The 15,026-nt window shown below is 36.1% G+C and overlaps 1 protein-coding gene and 1 pseudogene across 1 annotated transcript; both read left to right on the top strand.

Annotated features, from left to right (window-relative positions):
• The first annotated feature begins 91 nt into the window (after positions 1–91).
• Positions 92–4,879, top strand: LOC132201949 (valine--tRNA ligase-like; annotated as a pseudogene).
• Positions 4,880–7,831: 2,952 nt separating this feature from the next.
• On the top strand, positions 7,832–12,721 carry LOC132201948 (protein peste-like). The gene is made up of 8 exons (XM_059628520.1): positions 7,832–7,849; positions 10,571–10,780; positions 10,837–10,902; positions 10,966–11,111; positions 11,315–11,606; positions 11,723–11,796; positions 11,975–12,202; positions 12,364–12,721. Exons 1-8 carry the CDS (start codon positions 7,832–7,834, stop codon positions 12,455–12,457), a joined length of 1,128 nt encoding a protein of 375 aa, XP_059484503.1. The 3' UTR covers positions 12,458–12,721.
• The last annotated feature ends 2,305 nt before the right edge of the window (positions 12,722–15,026 follow it).

The raw sequence follows: 15,026 nt of genomic DNA, 5'->3' as shown, positions 1-15,026 counted from the left end.
TCTTTAATGGAAAAATATTAATCTTTCATTTATATTAAGCCTAGAATTTTTGTTTAAATTACATATATATTTATAATTCTTATTGCAGAAAAAAGAGAAGGTGAAAAAGGCACCTACAGAGGCTGCTGTTTATGATATTCCAACTGAAGAAGGCGATAAAATGACACAAGCAACGCAATAATGCCGTCAATCTACAGCCCCCAGTACGCGGAGGCAACGTTGTATGCTTGGTGGGAGAAGCACGGCCTCTTCCGACCTTGAGTACAGACGAGACCTGTCCAAATAAAATCCAAAGGGCAGATTCGTGATGGTCATTCTGCTCCCTGCATTTGGGTCATGCACTCGCCAATGCCGTTGTAGACGCCATCACCAGATTGTAGTAATTTTGTTCAATCTTTTTTTTTAATTAAATATAAATTTACAGGCATCAACTGAAGGGTAAGACGACTTTGTGGGTGCCTGGCTGTAACCACGCTGGTATCGCAACGCAGGTAGTTGTGGAGAAGAAACTGGCGGGAAAATAAAATCACAAGATTTAGGAAGAGAGAAATTCGTCGGCAAAGTTTGGTAATGGAAGAATGAGTAAGCTTAGAAATTAATTAAAAATATCAGCATTTAATGATATTGAAACCTGAAATTCTCTACCTTATTAATTTAGGAAAGGTGATCGAATTAACCATCAGTTGAAGAAACTGGGCTCCTTGTACAACTGGACGCGCGCCTGCTTCACCATGGACCCTGACCTTTGCAAGGCTGTTGTGGAGGCCTTTGTTCGGCAGTAGCCAGCCGCTTGGTCAGTTGGTCATGCACCTTGAAGTTGGTGATCTCGAACATAGAAGTGGACAAGGTTGAGCTGCCAGGGCGCAATCTGCTGTCCATTCCTGACTATGAAGAGAATGTTGGTGAACTTTTCCTACAAAGTGATCGGGGGAGGAGACAGTCCTGACAAAGAGGTCATGGTTGCTACCACCTGATAGGAAACAATGCTCGGTGATACAGCTGTTGCCGTCCACCCAGAAGATCCCAGGTACAAGCACCTGCACGGAAAGTTCATGTAGCATCCATTCTGTGACAGGAAAATCCCCATTGTCTGTGATGACTTTGTGGACAGACAGGTCAACTCTGGTAAGCTTTTTTTATTTGAGGAAAAAATTATATATTCAATATTTACAATATATCAGGGGCTGTGAAATTCACTCCTGCCCATGACCCAAATGATTACGAAGTGGGAAAGCGGCACAACTTGCCCTTCATTATGATTTTCACTGATGACTGAATCATCATTGGCGATTACGGCAATTTCACTGTAATTAATTTCGTTAATTTCTAAACGTTTTTTAAGATTTAATTTTTATTAACTTTTAGGGAATGAAAAGATTCCACTGCCAAAAGGCGATTCTCTAAGCTCTGGAGGCCAAGGGTTTGTACCGGGGTAATGCAGACAATGCCATGGTTGAACCAATGTGCAGTCGTTCTAAAAATGTTGTTGAGTCCCTCATAAAACCTCAGTGGTATGTCTTGAATAGTCTTGAATATAATTTTAATTAAATTATTATTAAAATTTATAATTTTAATTAATTAATTAATAATTATATAATTAAATTTAAATAATAGACGGTTCTTGCAGGTACGTCAAATGTAACATAATAATGGCCCAGTAGAATGCCATAGTCTCTGTGAAAAACGGTGATTTGAAAATCATCCCTGAAATCCACATTTAAACATGGAACCACAGAACCACTTGATGGAGGGCATCAGGGACTGGTGCATTTCAAGTCAGCTTTGGTGGGGCCACCGAATTCCCACTTGTCTAATGGATCTAAGGCATTAGTGCTAAATAATTTCATTTTTAGTTTTTTACTTCAAATTTTTTTAAAGGACAATGTTAATGAGATTTGGGTGAGTGCAAGATCTGACGCTGATGCTTTTGAGAAGGCAGCTGCCAAGCTCGAACACAAGAACTTCAAGTGAGAGCAGGATCTGGATGTACTGGACACTTGGTTCTCGTCTGGCCTTTCCCCGTTTTCTTTAATGGGCTGGCTAGATAAGGTTTGTTGGTTCAAGTTGGGAAATTGAATTTTCTGACAGTTAAAAATAATTATAGATTGAGCTCTTATACCTCAATTCTCTGTTGGAAACTGGACATGACATCATTTTCTTCTGGGTGGCGAGAATGGTGTTCTTTGGCCAGCACCTTCTGGGGAAACTTCCTTTCAAGTAAGAAGTACACTTTATTCTGAATTTTACTGCATTTTTAAATTAATAGGGAGGTTTTCCTATATTCCATGGTGAAAGACGCTCATGACCGTAAAATGAGCAAATCATTCGGAAATGTCATTGACCCAATGGATGTGATCACTGGAATTTCGCTAGAGGTAAATTACTAAATTCAACCAAAGGCTATACTTCCAATTTATTTATTATTTAGGACGTTCACAAAACTTTCAGAGGCAGCAATTTAGTTCCCATAGAAGTAGAGAAGGCAAAAGCTGGCCAAAAACAGGATTACCAATGTGATTCCAGAATGTGGCGTCAACGCTCGCAGATTTGCTCTCTGTGCTTATTTGGGCAAAGGTTTGATTTTTTTTTAGTGAATTTCGATTTTTAATTATCTGTATTGACCCAGGTTGTGATATTAATGTGGACATTTTACATGACTGTGCAAGGCTACCGCTTCTTCTGCAACAAGTTGTGGAACGCTGCCAAATTCTCACTTCAGCGCCGACTTCCAACCAACTGCTGTGAGTTTCGTTACTGATGATTCTTCATGTGGTGGTGGTCTATCGGCTCAGACTTTACATCTTCTATACAAATGTTGCTTGGCCCAAATCAAAAGTATGTCTCAGCTAGATTACCTATTTTACCGACCACAGCTACTTCAAGGGCTCTGCGCATTCCTCCTTTGACTCTCAGCTTTTATCGACTCTCATCCGCATTTGTTAACTTGAACATGTGGATTTGCCTCGCGTCCAGCTTTAGGAAAGACGCGCAAACCAAGCCAGCAAAATTATCTGCAAAGGTGGAAGATTACGTCCATGCCTGTTAAAAACTTCTAAAGCTGCTTCCTTCTGCAATTTAAATTTACAACTTAAATAAATGCATAAATCAGATCTTCGTAGGAATATATTAACAAGAACAAGCATGCTTACCTATATTAACTACTTAAAATGCAAATCGATTCTTCCTTATTACTGTAATATGATTTATTTACACATAATTTTAAAAATTTTAGGATGTTTGTCCTGAAAGTGTTGTCCATTGACAAGTGGATGCTGAGTTGTGAGTGGCCTACGCTGTTGAAACATGTAACAAGGGCTTTGAGAATTATGATTTCCCGGCAGCCACTACTGCGTGCTACAACTTGTGGCTTGACAACTTGTGTGACGTGAACCTGGAGTGCCTGAAGCCGGTCTTCAGTTCTGGCGACGAACAAGCAAAGACGGCAGCCCTAAACGCTCTCCACACCACCCTTGATGCGTCCCTGAGACTGCTCTTGCCTTTCATATTCATGCCTTTCCTGACTAAAGAGTTGTATCAGCGGCTGCCAAGAAAAAACGAATCATCAACGCCAATTATTTTTATCGCATCTTATCCAGAAGTAGAAAATGTAAGTTTTAATAAGAATGCCATTTGATAAATCTCATAAATTCTCAATGAATGATTTTTCATTTTATTATTATGACAGTGCTCTTGGAGAGATGCTTATGTTGAAAACAAACTGAAATTTACTCAGAAGATTGTCAAAGGAATTCGGTCTGCCAGATCTAACTACAATTTGCTTAACAACGTCAAAACCGAATGTATTACTATTGATTGAGATTTAGATTTTAATCTAATTTTGCAGTCTTTGTGAAATGTTTAGACGCCAAACCTAAGAGCCAACTCCAGCCGCTGAGCTCTGTGATTAGCACCTTGTGCTACTGCAGCAAAGTTGAGTTTGAAGAAGCTCCCAGTGCTACCGGCTGTGCAATTCGGACCGTCTGCGACAAGTGTGAAGTTCATCTTGTACTTCAGGTACCAAAACATTTATTTCATTTAATTGATCATAATTAATTTCTTTATTCTGTTAGGGTTTGATTGACCCTGCCAGGGAGTTGGTGAAAATCGCCTAAATATGGACCTGCTGCGGTCAACAGTGACCAAGCTGGAGAAGGACATGGCCAAGCCGGATTACGAAAGTAAAGTGCTGGCAGATGTACAACTTGCCAATAAAGAGAAACTGGAGTCGGCAATTGGCAAGATGGAAAAGCTAAGTCTAGCTGAAAAAACACTTCAAGCGCTTTAAGTAGCCACAAATTTTGAAACTATTATATTTATTTATAACTGAGAAATGTGTCCCGGAAAAAAAGTTCAACCCTCAAAATTAAACTCCTTATTGGCCGGAGATGTTGCGCCTTTTCTTCATCGAGCCTCCACGATACCCAGAGGGGGTTGGCGTCCTTCTTGGATGAACTCTGTCCCTTATTTAACTGGATTATGTATTCTGTACCCCGTTTAATATTAAATTAAACTCCCGCAGAAACTATTAGTGGACTTAGGTGCTAGTTGCTGGAATTAAACATAGAATATTTGCAACGGAATTTATCATGAATATTTTATTATGGAACTAATTCAATCGAATATACAAAACATAATGTCAGATTAACCTCTATTATTCACAGTTCATACATTTTGCTCACTTGTTATTTTACTAGAAATGCAACGTCTTCCGTGGTGAAAGGGAATCAATTATGTGTGTAAGTGTGTGCGTGAATGGAGTTACGCATAAATAAATTATCCGCAAAATAAATCGCCTCCAAACAAATACTTGCGCGGCCGCCCTATATCTTGCGTCCCGTTGTATCTAGCGATGCAATTCGCCTAACCATTAAACACGCGCGCCCATCCAAAATATATTTCACAAAGCTGTGCTTACAAAAGAAACGCGGCTTAGCCTGCAGCAGAGCGCGGCTCATGCCTGATCGAGAGCGAGTTGTCGGTGCCATCCGCCATCGTGCGATTCGAACATCCGGTTCTCCAACGAGATATCGGTGCCCGAGAGTAACTTCAAATGCCCCGTGCTCCAGCCAACTCCGCCTTTTATACTTTTCAGCATCCCCCTTTTTTCTCTGCAGAAACTAAATTATTCCGTCGCAGTGTCCTTTGCGCGCTTAGTTAGAATTAAATATTCTGCGCATCGTGAGCTAAATGCCCCAAGTGGTGGATCAAGAGCGAGCGAAAATGCTTAGCGCGCCTTCAAAGTGACCTTTGATTTAATCTATTTTCGCCGCAGTGCGTTAAGCTTTCCTCATATTTTGGGTAGCAGAACGTCGTTGGGCCGGCCTTCCATGGGGCGTCTCGGCGTTGCCATGGCTACCCTTATTTGTATATAAGTGTCGGCGTCTTCGACCGACCTTCTTTCTTTTATGGTCACGGGAGTGGCCAGCGGAGCACGCGCCGGCCTACTTGCCACGTGCAGATCAAATCAGCCCGTTTTGCCTGAGACTCGCCTAATTATCCGCCCTGCGAACAAAAGTCCGCAGTGCGTAAGCCACCGAGGGCCTTGACCTCGAGGATTCCGCAGCGTGTCGTGCCTGCTCGCCGCACGTGCCGCTGCTTCATCCCTTAACTATTTTCACACCCTTATTTGAGGAACTCCCAATGCAAACTGTCATTCTTTTAACAACGATCTTTATTTGATTTAATTTCTGAAAGGCTTGCCATCTTTTTGCTTGCTCTTGCTTTTTTACAAGTAGTTATGCAACTGGCGCGACGCTAATGTTGCGCTGGCTGCCTAAATTTATCATCCGTGCAATTCATACGTCCGTGTACTGAATTTTTTTGACTGGCACCGTGATTTTAACTTTTAATTTTCTCGTGCATCTTATCATCTAATGGTACTTAAAAATCATTTGTACTTCTGTTACTAATTTCAGTTTGGTTTAATCTTTTAATTTTGAACAGAATTCGGATTATCATTTTATAGAATTTAATTATTTGAAAATGATGTATCCTGGGGAGAATACACTCACTAAATATTGAAATCAACTTTCATAATTTCACATGTGTAAGTTTTGTCTTTTGGTTTGATAAATTTACCCTTTAGTCTAGCTTTCATGCATGTCAATACAAACGCAGCTAAAAGTGGTTATTGTTCTGGTCTTGGAGCCGAAATGTTTGTTCAGGCTTGGGTTCTTGAACATCAGCAAGTTGTTTCAAATTCATTTTCACATCTCTCTGGGTATTTGAAAATGGAAATATGATTTACATCTAAGAAGGCTCATTAATTTAATAAACTACTGAACAGCCCTTAAAGACACCAAAATATTGCCAGTGTCTTAGCTCAAATCTCAAAATCAGAACTCAATTCAATTAGAATTAAATTTACATTTCCTTTAAAAAAAAAAAACGGCAAGACACACCAACACATCAATAGAAACGGATTTATACTTATTATGAAAAGTTACAAATTGAAAACATTTGTATTAGCAAAGCAGTATTTGAATTAAGTCTTAACGTCTAATCCATTGATGCAGATGAGCAAGCCATTTTATTTTACATAAGCTAAAAAAAGAATATGATCTGCAAATAAATGAAAAAGCTAACAATAATACAAGATTAACAGATGGTGCACCATCCAAGACGGAAGAAGCTTGAGCTGGAATGGCCACTTTAGGCGCAGGTTGTGGTTGAGTAGCAAGCTGGATCTGCTTGGCCTTAACCAAAGGGAGCAAATTGGTGCAGTCCTTGCAAACTTCAGGCAGGATTCTGTAGTGGACCAAGTATAGTCAAAATAAAAATTTATTCAGTGGAAAAAATAAAGGGAAAAGTCGCACCTGGTCTTGGTTGTAGATGACATACTCAGGAAACTGGGGACCAACATTGATAGTTTCAGGCCGAGCCACAACTGTGTCAACTTTGGAAACTGACGCCTAAATAATATTCAGTTTCCAGTTGTAATTGTAACAGTCAAATCGTTTTGTTTTGAGGCGCGTGCATATCGACAATATCAAAAAACGACATCATCTAAATTAATTATCTTACACTGGTTTTAATTTGCGGAAGGAAAATTATTTGATAAAACCAAATCGCTGACATGAGATTGAGTTTCAACATTTTGACCTTGTTTGTGGTGGCGCCGCCGATTTTCTGGGCATTGTAAGATCAAAAGGTTTCACTTTAACAACATATATAATACTCTAGATCAGTTTTAATAATTTGCATGCGTAGAAAATTGGTACATGGGAAAAATTTGGCATTCTAAAATAAAATTTTTTGGTAGTCCTAACTCGGCAGGAGCGTACAATTCGTTCTGCGCTCACGGGCGAGCGGTTTGGTTTACTTGACAGCAAGCAATTGCACAGAAGGCCAAATTCATAATTATGTTTATATTTTAATAAAATCCTAATTTGGCATAACAGAAAAATGTTTTGTGAATATTTAAAATAAAATATAATAAAAAATAATTTTTTGATAATATTAAAAGCATAATTTAGTTGATTATATTTTATAATCATTAAAATTAAAAGAAAATAAAATTTAGTTTAAGAATTTCTAGTAACTTATATAAGTGATTTTATATTAATAACTTATAATATTATCTTTACACCAGCATCATAACGCCAAAACTTTTTTTTTTAGTTTTTTTTTGCCCTTGTAATTGAAAATTTTTGTAGCCAATTATATAGTTACTTTCTAAACACTGTGTGGCAAATCTAAAATTTATAGACTTTTCGAAAACAAGCTATGAAAAACAAGTTTTTTAAAAAAATTGAAAACTAAAATCTACTTTTAATACTTTGATTGATATTTAACTTGCTGCTGTCGATTACGAATTGCTGTAACTGTCCAGATGCCTGAAAAGGACGAGGTGACAAATGTGTGACCAGGGCGTCCGTGTGCCTGTGAGCCGGTCGTTGCAAAGTTGCAAAATGATTAAAATATAAAATACCAAATTCCTTATTTTAACGTAGGCGCTCCCCCAGATTTCCTGTGCATATTTGTTTTTGCTTTGTAGGCGATGCGCTACAATAATGTGCCATGATGAAAAAAGCAAACTTGAACCAAGAGTAAGAGAGTGAAAAAAAGTTATAATATATTTTATGAATTCCATACGCACAGAAAAGTTTTTTATTAATTTTTCAAACATGACTAATACAATCAAATGGAATAGAGAATTGTGGCGTCACTTTAGAAACCGCAGAAAAATTTTCATGACAGCAGACATGGCAGACACATTCATTAAAACAACATTAATATCAAATTTTTAGCATGTGCATCAAAATTATTCACTTTTATTTATCAAATAAATATTTTTTCCAATAAAATATTCGTATTTAAATAATAATTTGGCATCCGAGACGAGAGCTTAGTTTAAGTCACTTGACAGCAACCAATTGCAAAGCGGGCCAGGTTGATATTTTATATAAGTTAATAAAAATTTAATTTTGTTTGATAAAAATTTAGAATAAAAACATTTAAAAAATATAATGATACAATAATAATTATATACATAATTTAAAATTATATAAAATATAATAAAAATTTTTAATAAAAGTCAATTTTAATAATTACATTGGTTATTTTTTAAAATCATTAATTAAAAATTTAATTTAAGAATTTAAAAACAATGTTACTAAATAATTATTTATTTTCATAATTTATTATAATATCTTTAGCATTATAACGCAAATATACTTTATTTTAAGTTTTCATGCCTTGGAAATTGTTCATAGCCATTTATATACAGTTTATTTCTAAACACAGAGTATGGCAAATTTGAAAATTAAATAAAGATAATCCGACACCAGTCTTTAAAAAGAATCGACTACTTTTAAAATTTAATTCTTTTTTAATACTTTGATATTTAACTTGCTGCTGTCGATTACAAATTGATGTAACTGTCCTGATGCCAGAAGTGGTCTCTGTAGGACGCGGTCAAGTGTGTGACGAGGGCGTCCGTGCGTCAGTGAGTCGGACGACGGCGGCCGAGCCGACGGGCTTCTTGCGCGGACACAACTCGAGCTGGAAGGAGTTGCGATGTTAGGTGCTTTAGGAGGGCAATTGTCCAGTTCCGGTCTGGCCTATTGAGACCTGAACCCAAAGAGGCGCCCTGGCCCTTTTTAACATTCATTAGCCCACCTCCCAGCAAGGCAGGCCCCCGCGCCGCATGCAGATCATTTTATTAATTTTTCTTATCAATTTTTTTTTAAATTATGCCAAAGTTAATTGCTAGTGTTATTATTTTAAAATTGCATTTGGTTTTATTTTGAATTATTTGGCTCTATCAAGGAAATAAATCCTTAAAAAATAAATTGCAAAAGAAAATCTTTTTTCTTAACTCAAACTCACTTAAGCCAGTGCTATGAGAGATTCCATAAAATTTACCAAATTTACATTAAAAACGCAGGGTGTGCGCAGCCACGAGACTACCACAATTTAATATTTATATATCAAATTTTTTCTTACGTAAAATTGAATTTAAATATTTAATGTGAACGAAAATAAATAATTAAGTAATGCTAAATTTTTGTTTTCAGACTACAAGGCACACAAATATTATTTAGCAAAGCATGCTCTCGATGAATTTTATAAGAGCAAAAGGTCAGATTGATGTGTTTATATTTCAATAAAATTTGAATGTATCAAAATGGAAATATCTTTTGTGCAATTATATTATAATAATAATAAATAATAACCAAATAGAGGATATTTAAAAATACTTATATATAAAGTTTAAATAATTTAATTGATTATATATATTATATAATAAACAAAATAAAATTAAAATTAAGTTACAAAAATATAAATTAACAATTAATTTTGTAAACAATTTTTATATATAATTTTTAGCCAAAAAATATGAAGCAAAATAAGTACTTCTTAATTAGCCACTGAATCACGCTGCCAGTTTATTGTAATATGAAGCCAAGGCTCCACATGCGGCCAGCGAAGCAGTGCGATTAACTCGCGCGTTCAATCGGCAATCGGTCTCACGTCGTCGGACAAAAACGCGTGTCAAAATTTCATATATGGGTGCGCTCAACAATGTTGCGCTCGCGCTCAATTTTTTAAATAGTCTTGCGCTCAAAAATATTTTTACCCAAAGAAAAAGTGCGACCTTTTAGACAATTTTTTTAATTTAAAAAAATCCAACGGCAATTGAAAATGATAAAGTTGAAGTTAAATTACCAAAATTTGGATCAGTTTTGAAGTTTTTAGTATAAAAACACTTTTTTCGTTACAATTTTTGATCAAATTTGGGAATTTTTACTTTTGGTTTGAGCGCAAAATGAGCGCAATTGAGCGCTGCGCTCGGCGACCAATGCGCTCACGCTCACGATTTTGATAATCATGCGATCGCTCTGCGCTCGCGCTCATGAGCGCAGAGCGCGAGCGCACATCGCATAGCGCAAAGTGCGCTCTGCCCATGTATGCAAAATTTAGAGGTGCGGCAGGAATTTTGAACCAGCAAAATTTTTTTTTAATTCTGGAATTAAGTTGTTCGATTTGTAGAACAAAATTTGTCCATTTTTTTTTTTGAATTTTCTAATCATCTTATCAATTGTAAAAATAATTTTTCGTATATTAGACTGCGGCGTTTGTGGCGCGCGACTGGAGCGTCTTCATGCAGACGCCACTGTCGGTGGTCATCAGCCAGATGGAGACGCGCCACGTGACCAAAAAGGTCCGCGAGTACCTTTTCGAAGGGTACGAAGACCCTCTGATTTCGCTCGCAGACACGCTGCCCGCCCTCGCACAAATCGACATTCCATTCGACCGATTCGGCTGGTTTTACAAAGTAAAAATTTCACAATTTTTAGTTTACATTACAATTAATTAAAAAAAACTTTTTAGAGAAATAATTCTGATGAGTACGACGGTTTCTTCAATATGGACACGGGAGCGGACGATTTAAACAAAGTAATTTTTTTTGAGCCAATTTTGTATATTTTTAAAATTTGTTTTATGCGATTTAAATTTAAGGTGGGTCGTCTCAGAAACTGGAATTATGTCAACAGAACAAACTATTTCCCTTCCACTTGCGGAATGGTTAATGGCTCGGCAGGTGAACTTTGGCCTCCAGGGCAGACCAAGACCAACATTTCCATGTTTTCGCCTGACCTTTGCAGGTGAGTTTCAATTAATTACAAGTGGAATTCAATTTATTTTGAAAATTTTGTAAAAATATTGATTGTTTTAAGGAAAAAATTAAAAAAATGCAAATCTTTTCTGAAGCAAAAATTGGATCTATCAGGTCCCTGCTTTTACAATTATAAAACGGTGCTTAAATTTATACACTTTTAATTTCTTTACAACGAATTTTTCCTCCCAGGTCACTCACCTTTGGCTACACAGAGGACGTTGACGTTCACGGCGTGTCCGGCTATCGCTACTCGGGCGGTCGCAACATTGTGGACAACGGGACGGTGGACGCGGACAACTGGTGCTTCTGCAACGGCGACTGCCTGCCCATCGGGGTGGTGAACGCGTCCAGCTGCCGCTACGGCGCCCCAGCCTTCGTTTCCTACCCGCACTACCTGATGGCCGACCCTTACTACACGTCCCTCATCAACGGCATGAGTCCTGAAAAGGAGAAGCACCAGTTCTACGTTGTTCTGGAACCGGTAAGAAATAAAAATTTTATTTTTTAAAAATATTAATCTGAATTATTAAAAATGTACAGATTTAATTGATTTAAAGTTAAAATGTGTAAAGTTCTGGATAATTTAAAAAATTTCAGACAACTGGAATTCCTCTGGATGTTGCTGCCAGGTTCCAAATCAACATCCTCCTTCAACCTGGTCAGTATATAAGGTAAATTAAATATACAAGTAAATTTTTAATAATATATCATAGAAAAATCCCGAATGGGTTCTCTGAAAATAAAAATCAAGGGCAGCCATGTTGCTAATCTTTGGAATTATTTTAAGTCTTTTAAAAAAATAATAATAATAAATAATATTTTTATAATAAAATCACTGAAATAATTCAGCATGTACAAGCGGGTGCCGAGAGTTTTCTTCCCAATCATCTGGTTCGAGCAGAGGGCGACGATGACCCCAGAAATGGCGTCGTCGCTGCTGGCCTTGTTGGCCCTGCCGAGCAATGGTGCCATCGTGGGAATGGTCATGGCTGTGGTCGGAGTGGCCGCCGTCGTAGTGGCCATTTCTTGCCTCATTCGTCTGAAAGTGGCCAAAGCGTCCGAGAAAAGGTGCAAAAAGTAATTGAACTATCTATTTTGAATCCAATTTTAAGATTAAAATTTAAAAAACAAACATTTAATGAAACATTTAATCTTGATTGAAACAAAATTTATCATCACTTGGGAATTTTTACGAATTTTTTTTTTATTTCAAAATGAGTAAAATTTTTGAATTTTAGCATCCAACTGAACACGTCCGAGTCGGGCTACCCGCTCATGAAGAAGACTGGCAACGGCCAAGACCGAAAAGTGGCCAAGGAAGAGACGGCATGACATGCGGCCAATGGTGGCCGCACTGGCCGCCCGTCCAGCAGGGCAATCGTCTATTGCTCCAACGTGTGAATCGTGTCTGCGCCACTCTTGAGCTGGATTTGGCCACCATTGGTGTCTGTTTTGTCAAAAGTGACTGTATCTTCGTGTGAACCAAAATCTCGTTTAGGATGCTTATTTATAATTTAAATATATGAAATCATTTTTGGAGCAATTTCTTGTGATAAAAAATGAATAATTTTGATGCAGAGACTGATAGGGCGTTTGAAGTGATCGTGTGTTTCTTTTGAGATTTTCCTATACATTCTATAAAATTTGATATGATTTGATACTTATTTAGTTTTAATGCAAGTGTCTGTCATTTTTTTGTCCTAAAAATTTTAATCCGGTTTTAAAGAATTTAAAGTGACAGCAAAATACTCTATTCCAATTAATTAATGATTGAAAAATTAATAAAAATGAGTTCTGTATGAAAAAATTCATATAAAGTCACCCTCTTTTATTTCAAGTTTGCTTTTTTCATCTGAAGCTGATCTAAAGGCACATTTTTTTGTAGCGCATCGCCTGCAGAGCAAAAATAAATATGCACAGGAAATTACAGAGGAGCGCCTTCGCTTTGTAATAGTAACCTGGACAATTGCCCTCCTAAAGCACCTAACATCGCAACTCCTTCCAGCTCGAGTTGTGTCCGCGCAAGAAGCCCGTCGGCTCGGCCGCCGTCGTCCGACTCACTGACGCACGGACGCCCTCGTCACACACTTGACCGCGTCCTACAGAGACCACTTCTGGCATCAGGACAGTTACATCAATTTGTAATCGACAGCAGCAAGTTAAATATCAAAGTATTAAAAAAGAATTCTTTTTAAATTTTAAAAGAAGTCGATTCTTTTTAAAGACTGGTGTCGGATTATCTTTATTTAATTTTCAAATTTGCCATACTCTGTGTTTAGAAATTAACTGTATATAAATGGCTATGAACAATTTCCAAGGCATGAAAACTTAAAATAAAGTGTATTTGCGTTATAATGCTAAAGATAATATAATAAATTATGAAAATAAATAATTATTTAAAAAAATTTTTTAAAATTTTTTAATTAAATTTTTAATTAAATTTTTAATTGATGATTTTAAAAAATAATCAATTTAATTATTAAAATTGACTTTTTACTTTTATTAAAAATTTTTATTTTATTATATTTTATATTATTATAAATTATATAATTATTATTATATTATTATATTTTTTAAATGTTTTTACACTAAATATTTATTATAAAAGAATTAAATTTTTATTAACCTATATAAAATATCAACCTGGCCTGCTCTGCAATTGGTTGCTGTCAAGTGACTTAAACTAAGCTCTCGTCTCGGATGCCAAATTATTATTTAAATACGAATATTTTATTGGAAAAAATATTTATTTGATAAATAAAAGTGAATAATTTTGATGCACATGCTAAAAATGTGATATTAATGTTGTTTTAATGAATGTGTCTGCCATGTCTGCTGTCATGAAAATTTTTCTGCGGTTTCTAAAGTGACGCCACAATTCTCTATTCCATTTAATTGTATTAGTCATGTTAGAAAAATTAATAAAAAACTTTTCTGTGCGTATGGAATTCATAAAATATTATAACTTTTTTTCACTCTCTTACTCTTAGTTCAAGTTTGCTTTTTTTCATCTGATGCTGAACTCATGGCACATTATTGTAGCGCATCGCCTACAAAGCAAAAACAAATATGCACAGGAAATCTGGGGGAGCGCCTACGTTAAAATAAGGAATTTGGTATTTTATATTTTAATCAAAAAAAGCAAAAACAATATACGCTCAGAAAATATCATAGCGAATCGCATTAGTTTTGTAAAAAATTAGCAAGAAGCCCGTCTGCTTGGCCGCCGTCGTCCGACTCAGGCTACGGACACATGGGCGCCCAAGTCAAACACTTGACCGCGTCCCACAGAGACCACTACAGGCAGTTCAGGCATCTGGACATTCACACCAATTCATAATCGACAGCAGCAAATAACTTAAAAGTAAAAAATTCTTTTTTCCAATTTTATACAAATTATTATTATTATTATTATTTAGATAAGTGTCGAAAAGTCTTTTTTTAGATACAAATTTGCCACAAACAGTTTAAAGAAGCTATTCATTGGCAGCATGTAAAAAAAAATTTATTTGTACAAAAATTATTTTAGTGATTTATTATTTAGCTAGATAAAAACTAATTATTAATTTTTAATAAGAATAATTATAATAAAAATTTGTTTAAATTTTTTAACTTAATTTAATTTTATTTAGTTCAAATTTATTCATTAAATTATTTAGATTATGAATGAATCATTCTTATGAACTTTTGTTTGCTACAATAAATTAAAATTTTAATGAAATAAATAATATTAATCTGGTCTTAAGTAGTAAACTTGGACCCCTCTCAAAAGAGGATTTGCAGTCACTTGGAGAAGTCGTTGATGAACGAATGCAGAAATTTATGGATTTATTTGGACCCAAAGTTAATCAAATAACGTCAGATATCTCAGAGATAAAGGAGCATAATTAGGAGCGGCAGA

The sequence above is a fragment of the Neocloeon triangulifer genome, unplaced genomic scaffold, assembly GCF_031216515.1.
Source record: "Neocloeon triangulifer isolate White Clay Creek 2 clone unplaced genomic scaffold, ASM3121651v1 ptg000014l, whole genome shotgun sequence".
Lineage (NCBI taxonomy): Eukaryota > Metazoa > Arthropoda > Insecta > Ephemeroptera > Baetidae > Neocloeon > Neocloeon triangulifer.
This window is presented reverse-complemented; position numbering and strand designations above follow the sequence as displayed.

Excerpts from the sequence above, each read along its gene's own strand:
- LOC132201948 (XM_059628520.1), top strand. Across the intron at positions 10,903-10,965 it reads GAGCGGACGATTTAAACAAA|GTGGGTCGTCTCAGAAACTG; the intron begins GTAATTTTTTTT and ends TTTAAATTTAAG. Across the intron at positions 11,607-11,722 it reads TCTACGTTGTTCTGGAACCG|ACAACTGGAATTCCTCTGGA; the intron begins GTAAGAAATAAA and ends AAAAAATTTCAG.